The sequence below is a fragment of the Adiantum capillus-veneris genome, chromosome 6, assembly GCF_014529385.1.
Source record: "Adiantum capillus-veneris isolate H3 chromosome 6, ASM1452938v2, whole genome shotgun sequence".
Lineage (NCBI taxonomy): Eukaryota > Viridiplantae > Streptophyta > Polypodiopsida > Polypodiales > Pteridaceae > Adiantum > Adiantum capillus-veneris.
Window position 1 is genome coordinate 149,778,749 of NC_140936.1, and position 18,061 is coordinate 149,796,809.

At 43.2% G+C, this 18,061-nt stretch overlaps 1 protein-coding gene across 2 annotated transcripts; it reads right to left on the reverse strand.

Moving 5' to 3' along the window:
- Nucleotides 1–4,268: 4,268 nt before the first annotated feature.
- On the reverse strand, nucleotides 4,269–15,528 carry LOC147456464 (protein EIN6 ENHANCER-like). Of its 2 annotated transcripts, XM_086514915.1 has the most exons (6): nucleotides 15,362–15,528; nucleotides 14,549–14,556; nucleotides 14,191–14,246; nucleotides 4,933–5,152; nucleotides 4,644–4,711; nucleotides 4,269–4,544 (listed from the first exon to the last, which is right to left on the reverse strand). In XM_086514915.1, exons 1-6 carry the CDS (start codon nucleotides 15,526–15,528, stop codon nucleotides 4,413–4,415), a joined length of 651 nt encoding a protein of 216 aa, XP_086371041.1. In that variant the 3' UTR covers nucleotides 4,269–4,412. The 2 variants fall into 2 exon arrangements, with proteins under 2 accessions (XP_086371041.1, XP_086371040.1); XM_086514914.1 differs by lacking the exons at nucleotides 14,191–14,246; nucleotides 15,362–15,528 and adding an exon at nucleotides 15,054–15,213 and having other exon boundaries at nucleotides 14,549–14,608.
- Between the last annotated feature and the right edge of the window lie 2,533 nt (nucleotides 15,529–18,061).

Here is an 18,061-nt window from a genome sequence, read left to right on the forward strand (position 1 = left end):
TCTCTCTCTCTCTCTCTCTCTCTAAACTCACTCAAGACAAAGAGGGCATAAAGGACACATGTCAAGCCCTAGTCAGGTTGCCCCCAATAAATATTGCAATCCTACAGTGGATGGCTTATAGAAAGGACCAATGATAATTAAGCTCAATAAAACTAAGCTTGAGCATTTTAGAAAAAAGCTTCCTATACAAAGAACCAATGAAAAGCAAGACCCCTAAATTCCTATTGGACAGTCTAAGAAGGGGTCCAATGAGAATTAAGCAGCCCATAAGGTAGCTTAATTCCTATGGGCCAGTAGACCTAGAGGTCCAATAATAAGCTAAGCTTTCTCTCAAAAGGGGAAAGTGAGACACTTGTCGCTATGTGACACCCCTTGCTAGTTATGAAGGCACCTACTGATTGATTAAGCCCTGACATGGACCAATAGGGTGCAAGCTAGTGTTAGGAGAGAGGGGGGTCGACCAAGGCAAGAGGAGGCTCTCATTTTTGGCATAATCAACCACACACACTCCCACTTTCTTATGTGTTGAGCAAGAACTCCATCTCCTTCTCCAAGCTTGAGAAGAGAGAGCCTACACCTACACCTCTTGGCCATGGAATGCAAGTCCAAGCAAGAGTCAAGATTCAATTTCAAGCTCATTTTCTCTACCATCTATATAACTATGCTAAGCTAAGCTTTACGAGTAATCTATGGTAAGGAGAATACTTCTTTCTCGTATGCTACATCTTCTTCCTCTACACTTTCCTCACTCCCTGCTAGATCTCTTCACCTTTGAAGGTGTTTGAGGTATGGAGATTGAGGAAAGTGTTTGAGGTCTTGGTGTTTGAGGCCAATTTTGGGCATTATGGTGGTGCATGAATCGTTCTATCTTCATGGCATCAACACGGTCTCAAGGAACACAAATAATGTGGCTTTATGGGAGAACCTATAATATAAAAGCCTTTTGGAGGGGAGATTGACTCCAAGTAAATCTAGTCCTCAACTGTTGTCAATTTCTATAATTCTGTCTCTTTCACAAGTATTGTTCATGCCAAGCTATCTAGGTGTAATGTTTGTTTTGCTATCTTCAATCAAGCACTCCCTCTATTTTCATTAGGAATTTTCTTAAGGAAACTCACTACGGTTACTTTAATTCCGCTACATTCAATGATATTGGCCTAATGTTGTTACATTCCAAATCATGAAGTGGTGGATCACAGAATGAGAATAATACTCATCCACTCCTTATTGTTCTATCAAATCAATAAGTGAATTATGTTGGTGATGGGTTAGTTGCTCTCTCTCTCTCTCTCTCTCTCTCTCTCTCTCTCTCAAGAATAATTATTGTATTAATTAATTATGCTAATATGAATGCTATACTCTTTAACCCCTCTTAACCTTTCAACTGGTATCAGAGCTATAAGCATGATTAGTATCTTATAATCATCATTATAATTGTAGTTAGTAGCCCCTACTCTCTCTAATTAGTCTCCCATCCTTAATAAGTGACTAATTATGTTGTGTGAGTATGACCTAGAGCTTATACCCTTGAGCCACTACTCTCCAACTTGGTTGGGGTTCAAATTAGCATTAAAATTATCTAATTGGCATTTAGGAGATTGCATTAAGCATCGATTTTTTTTTGCATTTAGAAATCATTTTCAAATTACTCTCCCCATAATGAATATGAAACATTCATGTTCATGCTGGAAATTGCTTGCAAAAAAACCTTTCTTGCATTGAAGAAGGTGAAGATGCTCTTAGATTTTAGCAAAGCATACTTTTCTCGTGGATTCGAAATGTTGCTCTTGGATTAGAGTGTTGGTTTTTCTCATGGATTCAAGATTTTGCTCTTGGATTGAAACGTTGGTTTTTGCTCCTAAATAAGAGTGTGGCTCTTGAATTGGAGTGTCATGTTTGCACTCCTGGATTGGAGTGTTATGGCCCAAAGCCCAAGGGGAGGGGGGTTGTAATTGCAAGTTTTAACTTATCCCGGTTTTGAGTATGTGAGAATGATATCTTGGTTTTCAAGTGGATTAGGTGACTTAAAACATGTGAGATATTGCCAAAAGTAGCTTAAGTCATGGTGCTACCCATGGGGACTCTTTATAGACATAACAAGGTCAATTTGGAGTGGTTTCAATCACACGGAAACGCCTTAATAAGGTGGTCAAAACATCTAACCTCTCTCTTTAGTTCATGCATGGGACGAGTGAAAGATGCCTCTCTTGTGTTATTTAAGCACCCCATGTATCACTCTTTCAATCTAAACAAGTTGTATTTTAATATTACTCTCTCTCTCTCTCTCTCTCTCTCTCTCTCTCACTCTCATTGAGTAATTAGTATATCAATTATTTATGTTAGTATGAATGCTACAAGTCCTAATCCCCCTTAACCTTTCACTCGTTTTTGAGGTTTAATAAGATGTGTAAGGGACCTCAGACAAAACGGGGCAGCATGGCAGAGTGGATGCTCCACAATGTTCCCAAAGAACATTTTTCCAAACAAATAGAAAAAATTGGGCTTTTAAAATTTACGGGTTTTTCTCAAACTTTCTGCTGCCCTCGTCCCACAAGCTCAAATCGCACGTGCAAACTTCTACTCAATTTCTCGTCTTAACGGTGCATGCATTCGTCTACAGAGGACGTCCTCTACTTGTGACAGGGAGCCTCAAATTACTCGAGCTCTTGGTTTGCACAGCAGAAGCCCAGGCTCGATGGCCCTCCCTTCGGTTAACTTCTTTGGAAGCTCAGTATATTTCGTCTCCATGAGCAAAGCTGGTCTTCTTATGTCTGTTATGCACAAAAGCGTTCCATGCATGTCTACTCCCAAGATCAAGCTCAAGGTTGATAGAATGCTGGATGCTCACGCAGAAAGACGTCCCATATTCAAAGTTAAGGCTTTGATTCTGAGGCAGGAGAGTAAATTCATCAGGGTTAGGTATCTTGACATCCATCAAGAACACGTTGGGATTGCGAAAAAGCCTGTCTTTGCCAAGGTTTCCTCAAGAGGTACCCAAACATGTTTGGATTGTTCTCATTTCCAAAGGGAATCCGAGTGTATTGCAAGCTCACGCAAGCCATGATCGATCTAGAGAAACAAATATACCAGAAACAGAGGGGAAAATTGTACTGACTCTTAGAAAGCTTCTTATTATGTCTAAGGATCGCCACACAATTGCGACATTCATTTCCACAATTCTTCAGCATCAAGAATCACTCATCATTAAACCCCTCTCTCTCTCTCTCCCCCCCCCCCCCCATATGTTGCCTCCAACTACTAAACCACCATCTTCTCCAAATGAGGGACCCAGCCCATCCCCTTGAGTATGATCTACGCTATCACCTCCATCCCGCTCAACTCTCATTCTCTACAAAACGAGATAGGCGTTGGGGAACCACCATGTCTCGTTGACTATGCACTTTATGCATTCAAAAAGTTTGTGGAGTCTTGGCATATCATAGCATTTGATCACATTAGAGCTTGCTTTACCACACTTTCAGACATGAGCTCTCCCTCCACGAATTCCTCTCCCAACCACAATTGCGACGCTCATTTCCACAATTCTTTAGCATCAAGAATCACTCATCATGAAATCTCTCTCTCTCTCTCTCTCTCTCTCTCTCTCTCAAATGCTGCTTCTGGCATCCAGCCCTCTCTCCCTCTCTCTCTCTCTCTCTCTCAAATGCTGCCTCCGGCATCCAGCCCAAGAACTTCATCCAGCCAAACTAGAGAAACCTGACAAAAACGGGAGCCTGCATAAGCATGCATGCATACATGCAAGAACCAAAGTAACATAGCTAAAATTCACAATTGAAGAGAGAAAAATAAGGCCATCCACTTTCTACAAGACGCAGAAGGAATGCAAACACTATACCAGACTATACTACTATCATGTCAGAATATATTATAGAAACAAATATACCTTCATAAGTTCAGAATAGTCTGAACTCACGAATTATAAGAGGGAATAAAGCACTCATAAAACTATAAAAGCAAGGGACACACTCAGAATATATTATAGAAACAAATACCCAAGTAAATTCAAACACTTCAATCTGAGATCCCTTGAGAGACCAAGTGTTTTTTTTATAGATGTATTGCTATAAAATACCTGTATTTCAACATTTTCTGTCCATGGCAGCAAACCATTTATGGTGATAAATGCCCAAGCTTTCCTAAACAACTTACAAACATGCATGGGTGTGCATGCTGTAGTGGTTGTTGCTTCTACTTGCTCATCCCTTGGCAATAAAAAAAGTTTCAATATCCAAAGAGGTTTCCTGGAAGCTCTACTTGGCCGCCCATTTTTGTCCTGCACATTGTCTGCTCCATGGAAAGACACCAGCCAGATGTCAACAATGCGGTCCCACCTCCCTCTCCATTGTTTCAATGGAGCTGTGACCATTTACCTCCCTGAGTGGATGATCATTTCACTTCAAAACTACTTGAGCATTACGTAATGCAAGGTACTGTTGAACAGATTCATTAGGCAATGATCTAATCTGCTTGAATACATCTGTATTTGCAAAGTGCAACTTTGTTCTTGGATCGGTGTATGGCGCCTGTAATAATCCACACATACATATTAAAAAAGCTCTGCCACTCACTTGGCCTAGTATAAGAAACAAGACCCATCTTAAAACGTCGTAAACAAAATATACCTCGAAGCCCGTAATATCACAGTATTTTTTGGCTGGATACATGGAAGGAGGCGCTTCAATGTTCATATCTTCAAAATAAAGCAATACAAAACATCAGCAATAACAGACTATGTGCAAACAATCAAATAAGATCTGGTGATCAGTCCATTTTAATGCAAGTGTCGAGCTGAAGAGAGGGCATGCAAACACATGCACACAAAAACATCTCCCAAAACTGCAAAGCCCTCTTGAAAACATAATGCGATCACACCCTTTCAATGCTAGAGATTGAATGACAAGAATCACGCACAGTTGGGTTCCTCAGCAGGATATAGATGGTAGTTCTCTGCTTGCAGCATTTGCTTTAGATGTTTCCAATGCCTCCCTCTGGCTTGTCCTTTGGGGTACCTTTCTGATAACTGTGTGCGCTTGAATGGAAGAGTTGCAGGTAATAGTATACCTGCCTCCTCTAGATCCTGCATTGTGGCACTTGGTACTGCTCCATCATTACCTGCAAGAGGACTACCCCTCTAAGATGAGCAAACACAACTTTGTCAGTACTAGTGTGCTAATTTGTGAAAGTAGGAAGGAATATGACACACAGTAGCGTGTGTGGGTGTTCTTTTTTTTTTCTTTTTTTTGTTTGGTTTTTTTTTTTTTGAGGGCGGGGGGGGGGGGATGATTTTATTAACGCCTCATCAAGGCAACAGAAACCTGGCCTACAAGGTAATACCAGGTACAAAGTATCCCTTACGATGTAGTTGTGTCAAAGGCTGCGGATGGATGCATGTGATAAACAAAGGTATGAAAGTAGTGTGGATGGGGTACATGAGGACTGGATGGAGCTCTACTCAACTATGGGCTCAATGCATATCTACATCCATGGCAAAGTACACTATCATGAGGAATGCACACCTAGTCAGGCACATCCTATGATTATGGGAGAGTTTAGTATGGCGTGTGTAGATCAGCCATTGCAAGGACTCGCATGATCTCCGGGGTCAGGAGTCTTGCTCTTTCCTTGAGAAGTGTCTGATGGCCTGAATCGCCCGTCTGTCTCAATGTGATGGTCTATAACCACGTGCCCTCAGTTGTTGACGCTCTTTGATCTCCTCTGCTCTACCAAGGATGTAATAAACTTGGACACTCCAAGTCAAGATTCTACCGCGACACAGCAGAGATTCACTTCAAAACAGTTCACAGTTCACAATTGATTCGACACGGCCCACCGGCGGAGTTCCGTGCCTAGAGATATTGGCCCCAAAGACTGGCGCCCCTTTTGGTATTTCTTTTTGTATTAATCTGTGTTCAAAGTACAAGAGAGTGGGAGGGTTCTCACTCTCAAACTCTGCATCCAGATGCTCTGAGAAGTGAGGGCCTACCCACGTATTTAAAGGTTAAAAGGGATGCCCAAAAGCTGTCAATTTTAAAAGCCACTTAAAATAAAGCAACTAATCCCAAAAGCTTCTCAATTTGTCTTGCGTAGAATTCAGCTGGTGTAAAAAGCAGATTTCCGTACAGCCATGCCACGTCAGCCTGCTGCCGCGTTTTGCGCCGCAAATCACAGAAGTCCGTACGGTATGCCACGTCAACACGTCAGCGCTTTTTTTGGGAATGTCTGCCAGCCGGGGAGAGTGTGTGTGCTCTGCTGCCCCACTGTAATTGTGTCCAAGGCCATGCCACGTCACCCATTTGTGACATACCCCCCCCTTGAAAGCATCGTAATCGTCCTCGATTACGCCTGCAAAACAGACAAAAGCCATAAAGTGTCTTAGCAGACGCTGACTGTTAGTACCGACGCACTAGGAACAACACATCTAGCACATGTACCAATCGATAGTCACATCACAGGACATCACACAAATCACATTCAACAATGATTCCAATCTGAGACCATGACTAAATGGTAACGTATTTAGAAATCGCATCTAGATCCAATCGGGACCTCTCAGATGCCTGATTGACTAATCCTTATTGCAATCATGTCTATAGAGATTTATCATACCAAAATGCTGTAGTCATTTCGTCTATTAGTCCCTTCACTTAAACAAGTCAAGTACAAATCAGTATCATATTATCAAGAATTCCAAGTCTTAAAGTCATTACAGCAGAATACTGTCAACCCACAATATCCATAAAACGCAATAGGGACATCAGTGACTCTATTATCAAAAATCGGGGCAATTTGTTGACAAAGGAGCGGAGTGACTCCCCTCTTGTGCAAGCCCGCTGCACCAAATTCTGCCCAAGCTGAAGTCGAGGTTCTATCGGAGTAGACTATGCTAAACATAAAGATTCACAATCTGAGGAGTATCTGTCAGGTCCTCCTCCTCCATCCACTTCGCATCCAATGCAAGATAGTTCTTGAATTTAACCAAGAACCGCCTTATCGCTTTACCTTTTATCTTTCTATCTTTATGTGCCAATTTCTATTTTGGAACGAGTATCTCCTCGTTTTCCTCCACTTCGGGTTGCTCATCTAGCTCCCCATCATTGGGCACATCGCCTTTAAAAGGCTTCAAGAGACTCACATGAAAAGTATTGTGAATCCTCCAAGTATCGGGCAGCTTCAGTCTAAAGGAGACATCATTTATCTTTTCTTTTATCTGGATAGGTCCATACTATCTCATGCTAAGCTTTGGAAAAAGCCGCTCCTTTCCCTTTTTCTTTCTCAGGCGTGCCTTCTCAAAACGTAAGAGCACCCAATCATTCTCCTTTAATTTCAAATCGCGACGGTGTCGATCTGCTGCCTTTTTGTGTCTTTCCTGAGATTTCTCTAAAGCCTCCCGGACCTTGGCAAAAGCTGTGTCCAAGTCCCTCGTGTACTGGCCGGCTTCAAAAATCTTATCTTTCGCGCTTAAGAAGGGTGGAACCTTCGGAGCACCTTCAATAATCTCAAATGGTGCCTTCCCTATCGAAGAGTGTATCATGTTATTGTAGGCAAATTCACCAAGGGCAAATACTTTTCCCATTGAGTCTTTTGATCCAAAATGTAAGACTTCAATAAATCCAGTACGACTGAATTCGCAATCTCAGCTTGCCCATCTGTCTGCGGCTGGAAAGATGACGAACACTGCAATCGTGTGCCAATGTTCTCCCAAATCGCCTTCCAAAACAAACTCGTGAATCGGGGATCTCTGTCAGAGACAATTGTCTCAAGCATGCCATGTGATCTGAATATCTGGGCAATGAACAGTCTCGCTAAATGATCCGGATTGACTGTCTTCTTCACTGGAATGAAATGAGCTTGCTTGCTAAATCTGCCAATAACAGTCCAGATACCATCGTGCCCACTCTATGTCTTCGGGAGATCAAAAATGAAATCCATAGCAATACTTTCCCAGAGGTAGGTGGGTATGGGTAAAGGCTGTAACAATCCCTGTGCTTTATGCCTGTCAAACTTGACCTTCTGGCATACCAAGCAACTGTGTACAAAATCGTCCACATCCTTCTTGAGTCTCGACCAAAAGAAGTATTTCTCCACACCTTTCAAGGTGGTATCAATACCGCGGTGAACAATGGCATTCGGTTAAAACCTTTTCCCTCAACGGCTGTGTAACGCACAACATCGTTTTCTTCATCAAGTAGTCATCCCGGATGGAATATCCTGCTACCAGCTCCACATTCTGTATTCGATTGAATATATCTGCAAAATCTGTATCTGTGAGGAGTGTTGGGAGCTCATCAGTGGCCTGACACTCTGGTTCATCTGGCGGGCCCGTTGCTTCCGCATCTTTGAGGCTCGCCCTGTGCCACCAGTAGAGACTGTTCGCGATCTTTGGCTAGAGCTGATCCACTCTCTCAGAGGACAGCTCGAGAGACTACAAGGCAGCTCCGACCGCATGCCGGAGTACAGAGAGGCTTTCCTTCGACTCTGGCGTCCTGGGCCTTTCTACACCATGGTCCAGGGTGTACTCCGATGGCACTACCAACCACCTGTGTGGCTTTTCCCTCCTCCCATTTCTTGATTTAGCCTCATTGTACATATGCTAGTTTTTCATTGGGAGAGTCTCCCCATCATGGTGGTTGTAGCCCTCTCTTGAAGAGGTGGTTGTAGCCCTATGGGCAGTTTCTTTAACTAATGGAAGGATCTTTTTCTCGGGGAAAAAAAAAACATGGGAAAATCATTTGGGAGAGTTAGATATTAGTTTTTATGACATTGGGATTGTGCTCATACTATAGAAGGTTTATCAGGAATTTTGCAAAGATAGCTTCATGTTAGGTGCAGCGAAATGATGTTTGCGCTTTGCTCAAGATGAGTGCTCTGAACTGTGCTCAAGGTTCCTTTTGTTCTTATGGAAGGTAGAGCCTTCCATTCTTAATGAGAGAATGCTATGATCACAAACAAAGTGAATGGACATCTCATAATTCGCTCCATTTATCAAATGGAACGTCTTGGCCTTTGCCACTGCATCCTCGACATCAGTCGGGGCTTTGTCCTTGATTAAGACCCAAGGGTAATCTTCATGTAACCCCAGTAAGTACATGTGCACGGTGTGTGTGGAATCCACCTTGCAGAAGGTGAGTGCCTCTTTGAAAGCTGTCGTATACTTATCAAAAGACAGAGTTTTCATCGAAAGACTCTGCAATTTGGCGTAAGCTTTCAAAGGGTCCATTTTGGCGAAATCCCTCTTGAATTTCACGCAAAAGTCAGCCCACGTCGTAGGCTTTTCTGTCATGTCACGCCACCAGGTAAGCGCCTTGCTGCGCAGATAGAGAGGAATCGTCTGAATCCTCCGTTCATCATGCTCCCCATGGAGATCAAAGTATGTGGTCCACTGGTGTAGCCAGTTATTTACGGCCAATTCCGTACACTCCTTCTCTTCACCTGAGAAATTTGTAGTTTTGTACGAAATTGTAGCAGTCGGACCACCCTGCGAACGCCCAAAAGCAGCAATCTGCGTCCGAAAATGCTGGAGTGGGTTTCGTCCTCGGAAATACCGCAGTCGTCGACTAAGCCATATTTTCGAGAGTAGAAAGTCGGGAACTGAGCCCCTGTACGACCCTTCGGAAAGTGCTTGTAATCCAAGTGTAGAGAGCATACGTGAATGGAATTTGGATGTTACCTGACGCGTCGTCACGCTGCACATCAGAGCTGGAAAAATTGAAAAATTCACGCAAAACCGAGACTTTTCTGCACTGTTCAGTCGCGAAAAGTCTAAGTTTAAAGAGCTCTACGCGTCGGCATGAGCGTCGGAACGCGAGCAGGTGATGGCGGCAGCGCAGAAGCACGAGAGCGCGAGCACGTGAGAGAGAAGGCGCGAGAGAGAAGCAGAAGACTCGAGAAAATGAGTTCTCTGTAAACTTTGAAGTCTCCATAAGTGAATTTTTAATAAACTCAGGTTTCAGACCCTGGCTTAAAAAATTCAAAATGTTCTGGCCCTTTTAAAATAAAAGGGGCATTTACATAACCTCCCAAGTAGAGGAAAAAACTCAACGTCGAGTTTCCAGCGCAACCTGCAAAAAATCGAGCACAGAGAGAGGAATTGACGCGTGGAAAAAAAAAGATCGTGCCCCTTTGTGTTTGGCATGCGAACGACACACGCTACCCTCCCTCTCCTCCTGCGCAACACACGCTGGCTCCTCCCTCCGCTTCAGAGAAAAAAATTCAGCAGCGCTGAATGTCCAGAGAGGTACTCTCTCTCTCTCTCTCTCTCTCTCTCTCTCTCTCTCTCTCTCTCTATGCTTCGCACAGAGAGACTTACAGAGAGGACTTACAAAGAGATGTAAAAGTATTTCATATGCTGAATTTCAATACAAAAACAGCAAATTAAAGGTAAATACACTGATTTTCATCGAAAACCGGTAGATTCAATAAAACATCCTTTGATTTTCAGCACTTCCCCCTTTTAAATCAATGAATTTTATCAAAAAACAACGAGCAGTCTGTTAAATTTCACCTGCAAACATGCTCAAGAGAAGAAAAATGATTAATTAAATAACCATTTCATCAAAAATTGCATGAAACAAGGACTATCCGACTCGAACCTATCCGTAGGTGTGCACACAGTCCCTCGTGCAACCAAGCCGGCTCTGATACCATGAAACGAACAAGGAGATCGGATCTCCCGGCCACACAGACCGCCTACAGACGCGCGTCGGACAAACCACCCGACCATAGCCACCATCCGGCAGCTCCCTCGTGCTGGGGCCAGCGTCCGAGGACGTAGGCGTGCACCTGTAAGACCGGGCGTCCCATACCACCCAGTCTCACCTCCTCGAGGTGACCTCACGCACTCCTAGCCTCGCAGGCTAACCACTGACACTCTGCCAGTGGGGGTCGATAACTGCAAATGAGGCCTTGGCCTCCCTTTTATAATAATGGCCGGCCACACTGGCCGTGTTCACACTACGTCCGCTCGGACACTGGACGCCTATCCCGACAGCATCTGGGCTAGATCCCCTCTTCTGTGAGCGGGACATAACAATTAATCTGTGTTCAAAGTACAAGAGTGCCGACAGGCGCTCACACTCAGACTCTGCGTCCAGATGCTCTGAGAAGTGAGAGGCCCACCCGCTTATTTAAAGATTACAAAGGGATGCTAAAAGCAGGGCCCCAAAAGCTTCAAAAGCTGAAAATTAAAAGCTTTGAAAATAAAGCAAGAGAGGCTTCTCTCTCTCTTTGAACCTCTTGCATCAAATAAAGCTAAAAAGGCATGCTAAGTCAAGAGGGAATGAGATTCTTTTGGAAAGTAAGTTTCAATGAGTGCGGCCTGCAGTCAAGCTTATCAGTCTTGCCAGCACAACAGAGGAGTAACGCCAATTGTTTCAAGAAGTGTTGGTGGATTTCACCAAGGTTTCTACCCTTGCTTGGGGTGAAAATAACATCACACACAAGCCATGTCACATAGTGAAATTATTAAAAGAGATTGTTTCCATTTCATAATTTGCATCATTTTCTTGTGTGAACATCATATCAAGAGTTCCGAATTGGACGAAAGGAGAAGCCAACTCCTTGATCAAAAGAGCCGAAAGGAGAAGCCAACTCCTTGATCAAAAGAACAGAAAGAAGAAGCCAACTCCTTAACAAAAAGAGCAAATCGATTGTCCCTCGAAATGACCCTCGGAAATTTTTTTGAGCTGACTTGAGTTGTTTTGCAGATATGCTGTGATCACGGACGATTACTCTCTTTCAAGAAGGGGAGATGTCACAAATTGCTGACGTGTCAAAGCCCTGAAGAATGGAGCCAACTTGAAGATGACGGTCAAGGGGCCTAAACCCTAAGAAGAACAAGTAACAAAAGAAGTAGTCCTACCAACTTATGGGGACCCCGTTCAATGTGGCCCCAAGTAACATAAATGATTAAAATAAAGCAGGGCCCGCACACATGCGTAGCAACTGATGACGTGGCAGTTTTTAGATTTTCCGCTAACAGTGCTGACGTGGCAGATTTCCGCAAAACGTGCTGACAGTGCAGACATGGCAGTTGTACGGAATTCCGTGATTTACGCTGGCAGCTTTTTGGCATTGCTTTTGGACCATAAGCTTTTGAGTTTGAAGGCTTTTCATGTAAACTGCTTTTCATAGGCCAAGGGCCCTTAAATATGTGCTAAGGGCTCATTCTCTGGCGTGCTCCGGAGAAGGTGCAGAGTCTGGAGTACCAGCTTGTACTGTGTTGATGCAATATAAAGAAATACCGAAAGGGGCACCAAGGTTTGGGGCTAATACTCTCCGGGGTGGAATTCCGCCACTCCGTGCCGCGTGTCGTCTCTCTCTCTCTCAGTTCAGTTGTTATTTGAAGTGCTAAAAGTCTGTTCAGTCTGTTCTTTTCTATTGGCACGTGGTGCCTGTCTTGTGACAGCCACTGAGCAAGACTTTGCAAGTTGGTAAAACTTTTTCTGCTGCTGCTTCTCCTCAGCCGGAATTTGCGAGTCAGCTTATGTCTTCAGTAGCTTGATATGTCAGCAATTTGTGACACAATACATACTAACAGTGTCTAACTAGCAAGCAAAGGTTTCTTGTTTATGTGAAGAATCCACTGAAAAAGCTGAGTTTTTTTTGCCTTTAACTATTGAAAACATCTAAAAGTAGCCTTTCCACTTGTATTAGATGTGGATGTCAGAACAAGCTTTCTCTACTCGCAAGGTTGTCTAGGAGCCTATAACATACATGGTAAGGGATCCTGATAGTAGAGCCAAGGAACTCTACTTAAGGGGGTTGGATGAGATGAGATTAGCATGCTAGTACCCAAGGTCTTATATTAGTACTAGAGACCAAACACAGGAGGGAGGAGGTCTCTCGCTTTCCTCTATGGATCCTCTCATGAGGGAATAGCAGATTAATTTGTTCTTAAAATATCTAAATGATTTACAACAATCTATCCCAAGTCATATCGTACTCATCATGATCTCCACCTTTGTAGTACAACATCTTTTCAAGTTCTGCACCCATTTTGCATGATGTTGCATAAACTGACAAGGGGTAAAAAAACCCAGTTTTGGCTTTATCCTTACTTAAGGTTCATGGAACTTTCAATTTGTCACTCTCTTCATCAAGGAAAATAGATGTCACTATAATCTCCTTTATCCATGATGAATCAGTACATTGTGAGGGAAATCTCTACGCATGTTAGATTCTTGTGGCACAAATTATGAGTCCAAGTTTTGAAAAGTTAAACTATGTTTCCATTCTTGTTGTTCTTGTTCCCGTTTCGAAGTTTCCCACGACTGTCTCTGATAGGAGTAAGCCAGCTAATATTAGTTGCAACCCAATAAATTGAAGTGTCCCATTGATGTATCTCATGGTAGCCATGAAGTTTAGAGACGTTTCATATGAAATGAGTTTCCAAAGTTTCGAAACGGTTTCACTAATTCATGAAACACCAGAATAAAAGGTTTCCTCAAAATCTCTACGTGTCACGCCATAAATATGTTTGCTTACAGCTTACACTTATAACACATGTACATAAACATCAACATTAACAGACTAGGAGATTCAAAAACTCACTTTAAAGTTGAAGACTTCAACGGAGTAGACCATGTGACTTAGACACTAGCAGAAAGCATTCATCTTTGAAATGTTCAAGAGAAGTTTCAAAACGTATTAAGTATTTCATAAGTTTCTTGATTGAAGAAATCAGTTTCTTGGCAACGATGATGTATCTCTGTAGTACCAAGTACCAATCGCTGCCAAAACTTTGCTATCAATCATTGACAACTATGAAGTCTATATATACTTTAATATTTGAGGTTAAACGAAGGAGATTCTCAATTCCCAGCAGCCAGAAATTTCAAAATGAGAGAATAGGTATGGACTTACCTTCATATGGTCAGTATGACAGAAAAAAGAGATCATGAAGCAAGTTCTCTAAATATGAAATTTACTCATGCACTAGTTTGAAAGGTTATTTAAGCTAAATAACTGGCACGCTGCCAATTGAACTCTCCTTTACTATTATGAACCTCTTATACATCTTGTAACAGTCTATCAGACTCGTATATTTGAAATTGTGCAGGCTTGTGCAACATATATACTTTCTGCACATGATGCTTGTGTGTCATGTGTACCAGGCGACGCCATGCATGAACTCTTGCAAGTATGTGTGTTAGGGTGAAGCAACAGGGTTACCTCAGAGGTCTTGGACACTTCTTCACGTCGCCCAAGTTTATATGGAGCGTCACGGACTGCCATCAAGAAACAATATCGCTCGACACTCTCTCTCTCTCTCTCTCTCTCTCTCTCTCTCTCTCTCTCTCTCGGGATAGTTTCCTCTCCTTCTTCTTCTCTGTGAACACCTACCATCTTCTTTGGAACTCGTTGCGTGTTAGACGCTAGCCATCGATCTTGTATAACGTTTGGTTTAGTTTTTTGGAACTTTACCCATTAAAACTAGTCTTGCTTGGTGGGCCTACCTCATTTTGAGACCTAGTATGGAAGTATGAGGACATATATAGTATGGCAATTAGAAATGAAGTGCTTTACTTACCTGCAATACTTTACAGATGCTTTTCGATTGCACAAGCTTCATACCCATCTTTGAGTCGAGCTACAGAAAAGTAATGTGAATAGTTAAACATTTCGTCTTGCAATGATGCGCCACAGATTGAAGATGCTAAGTATACAGTGCACGTCATACAAAAGTGCCATACAAAAGTATGATGGAGAGTTGGCACTGTGTTCTCTCCAGAAATAATAAGAAACGGAAGCCGTGCCCTGCCCCGTAGCATTTATGTGTTGCGCCAAGCAAACGTATGAGCATAGAAAATTAGATCTAGATAACGACCCTTGCAATGTTGTCGAGCTGGAGTCGTGCTTGTGCAATCAAAATGGCCACTGTTGTGAATATATGTAATTTTTGTCAGACACAAAACAAGAGTCAAGACATGCAAAAGATATTGATTACGCTTAAAGCAAAGCACATCTAACTTTATGGTCTATGTGTTGAACCATGCAAAAGCGTAGGCATAAAGGATTGGATGCAGATAACGGACCTTGAAGTGTTATCGAGTTGGGAGTCGTGGTTGTATCTCGATCGTTCACGTTTCGATCTATGTGCTCATAATTGCCATGCTTCTAGCAAACCTTTCATTCTTCTCTCTATTTGTTAGTGTCCTTGTGAATGTAGCCTCAAATGTGTTTCCCTTATTCTGATTATGAAGGGTAGTTTAAATCGCCCATTTTGTTTGGAATTCTTGCTCTATTGCAGATACCTGCATCCACAAATACACCCTGTATAGTTTTGACTACACAAAAAATTGGTGTAGTCTTGGAGCCATGCTTGGATCGATGTGGCCTACACCTTAAGCAGTTGTATCTGCTGTGGTTCCAATCCAGGCATTTGCTATTGCCAATCCTGTGTTGTCTGTCACCTTTGTTGTTGCCATAAGTACGGATCGTATTGCTGCCGGGCTCCATGTGGGATGTATAGCCTTGAGAAGTGCTGTCACACTTGCCGCATGTGGGCATGACATCGCCTGCTCGACAGGTTATTGAAATCCTCTCTCCTTCTGTCTCCAGCTAATCCTAAAGGTGCTTGAAATCCTATCCATGCAGCAAGGATGTTGACACCAGGATCAGTGATGATAGGCAGGTGATATTTCACATAAGTCTTCCACCAGGGAGGCACAAGGGAAAAGTCAGCATTGGCACGGAAGCTGCTGCGCTCGGGCCAGATGCCAGTGTCGGGGAGGCCAACAATAACATCAGCCCCATGCTTACTAGTGGCAGGCCAGATACCAGCAACGGATCCGCCGATGGGAGAAGCTTCACATGTTGACAGTTCATATAATATTCTACGAGAGCATTTCCAATGGTCAATGTCCCTTGCAAGTCATAACGAAAGCTCCATGTATGCATTAGTTGGCCTTGACATGAATTTGTAGCTTGGTACATGCTTTCAAAACATTCACAATGGAGGAAACATCTGCCATCTGATGCTAGATATTATCTACGAAGATAGCATTCCATGCAGATAAACCCCTTGTTGGCATCATGTCAGTCAACCTGCAACCATCATCCAAGGCTTCACGTTCGACATACATATTAATAAGCATGTCTTGTACCGAGAACTTCGAGTCAAGTCTAGAGTGTCACATTCTCGATAAATCCTGTATCCCTAGATGCTCTTATGGATGCGAGGAGAACATCATCTAGCTCTGTACTACTCTTATGGATGCAAGGAGAACATTATTTGGCTCTGTACTACTGACTTGCATTCTATCAAAAAGATCCAGAGTTTTGAGCCAGCAACCATACTGACTATAACCTGCTATTAATGTATTCCATGTGATCGTGCTCCCTCACTGTATGTACGAATGATGATGAGGAAGGCAGTTTTTCTCTTTCCTCTCTCACCTGCTTCAGAAGTTCTGATTGCCAGCGCTGCTTTTATGAAGCTTTGGACAAGAATGCAAGGAGCGCCCTGCCCTACAAGGCTCTTCTCTTCAAGGCTAGCACTTGCCAGCCCCGGCCAACTCCTGATTGTCGCTGCCTTCATCGCATGTGTGTCCTTTCAAAAAAAGCTTTTGAGCCGACGAAGTAATCACATATAGCGATTTGCCCCTCCACGTGGCTCAGTCTCGTGTGGAGGAACTGAAAAAGGACATTAGGCTCACCAAGTAAATACAACGCAACAGAGCTCTGCTTTCGTCCACCTGAGGTGATCGAATGCACACTTCCGCACAGCGAGCGGCCCACTTCATGATGCGGGAGATGAAATTTTTGACGATGCCGTACGGCGGAGTACTAGTACCGACTGATTCGGGATTGCTGTTTTCCTTCAGATCATCGTGAACATCCAGGATTCGCACCAGCAGTTGACCAAGAAAGTGCAGGTCGTTGCACTTGACATTGCACAACGAGTCGAAAGGGACACGGCTCTTCAATCGGAGCAGGCGGGCTTGGCAGTCGTTGCACAATGGCATTCGCTTCCAGTAGGAGGAAATGGAGTTGTAGATTAGCTGCCTGTTGTGCAAGCCAGGTAGCCTGTCCACTAAGCACTGTGCTGGCAACGCCAGCGTGGCACTGACATGGTCATTCACCCACCACTGAAGCACTATGGTGAGGAGCGTGAGAATGCCGATAACTCCTCTTATGGACTTTGCACTGGCAACACCCACCTCCTGCGGAAATGAACATACATATTGACAGAAGCATTGCCAAGCACAACATGATTCTCTAGCATCCTGTGATCTCATCGTGAATTCTGTCACCCATGTGAGAGGGTCTTGCTAGGCTGCTACATCAAGAGCGTAGGTGATTACATCTGGAGAAATACCCTTGTGCATCTGTTGAAAACAACCCAGAGCTTCCTCATTCCAAGAGATGACATTCCGGATACGAAGCTCCTCAGGCACTTATATGAGCTTTCTGAAGTATTTGGAATACATGTGGCAAGTGTCACACTAAGTTTCTTATCCAAGGTCTCTTGGAATAGCTTGTAAGCATCCACAACATTGGCACCTTTGAGATGTGTCTAAATAGGTCAGTTTGCTAGTAGCCATCTGGGCCCAAATCACATTCAAGCATATCATTGAAGAGTCAGGTAACAATATGCAGATTCTTCACGCAATGAAAGAGGTTTATAATAATGTTATATCCAAGGTAGCAACCACTAATTCACATCTCAAAATAGACTTTTCATAGGGCTTTGTCAGTATATCCATGCGTGGCAAGTATGTCAATGATGCAATTGCATGTGACAACTCCACGCACCCAATCCTTCTTTCGCATTTGACTATATGTTAAAACTCCAGGCACCGGCCAATCCTTCTCTCGCATTTGACTGTAAAGCTCTAGAACCTTATTGGGTTGCTGTGCTTTACTAAAACCTTTGATGAAAGTGCAAAGGGTGACCTTGTCTGGTTGGCAGCCATCCTTTGCCATATCCTCTTGTAAGAGTGTCAAAACCATGGCACCCTTCCGACGTGCCAAGACTCTGAACAATGCATCAAATGAAAGTGTAGTGTGATGATAGCCCGATTGTTGTTTTGTGCAGTCG

Bases quoted from the DNA above. Each gene is read 5' to 3' on its own strand.
- LOC147456464 (XM_086514915.1), bottom strand. From the start codon at position 15,528: ATGCCCACATGCGGCAAGTGTGACAGCACTTCTCAAGGCTATACATCC. The intron at 5,153-14,190 runs GTAACCCTGTTG...TGCTCATCTTAG, and splicing joins AAGTGTCCAAGACCTCTGAG to AGGGGTAGTCCTCTTGCAGG. The intron at 4,545-4,643 runs GTATATTTTGTT...GGATTATTACAG, and splicing joins GTGATATTACGGGCTTCGAG to GCGCCATACACCGATCCAAG.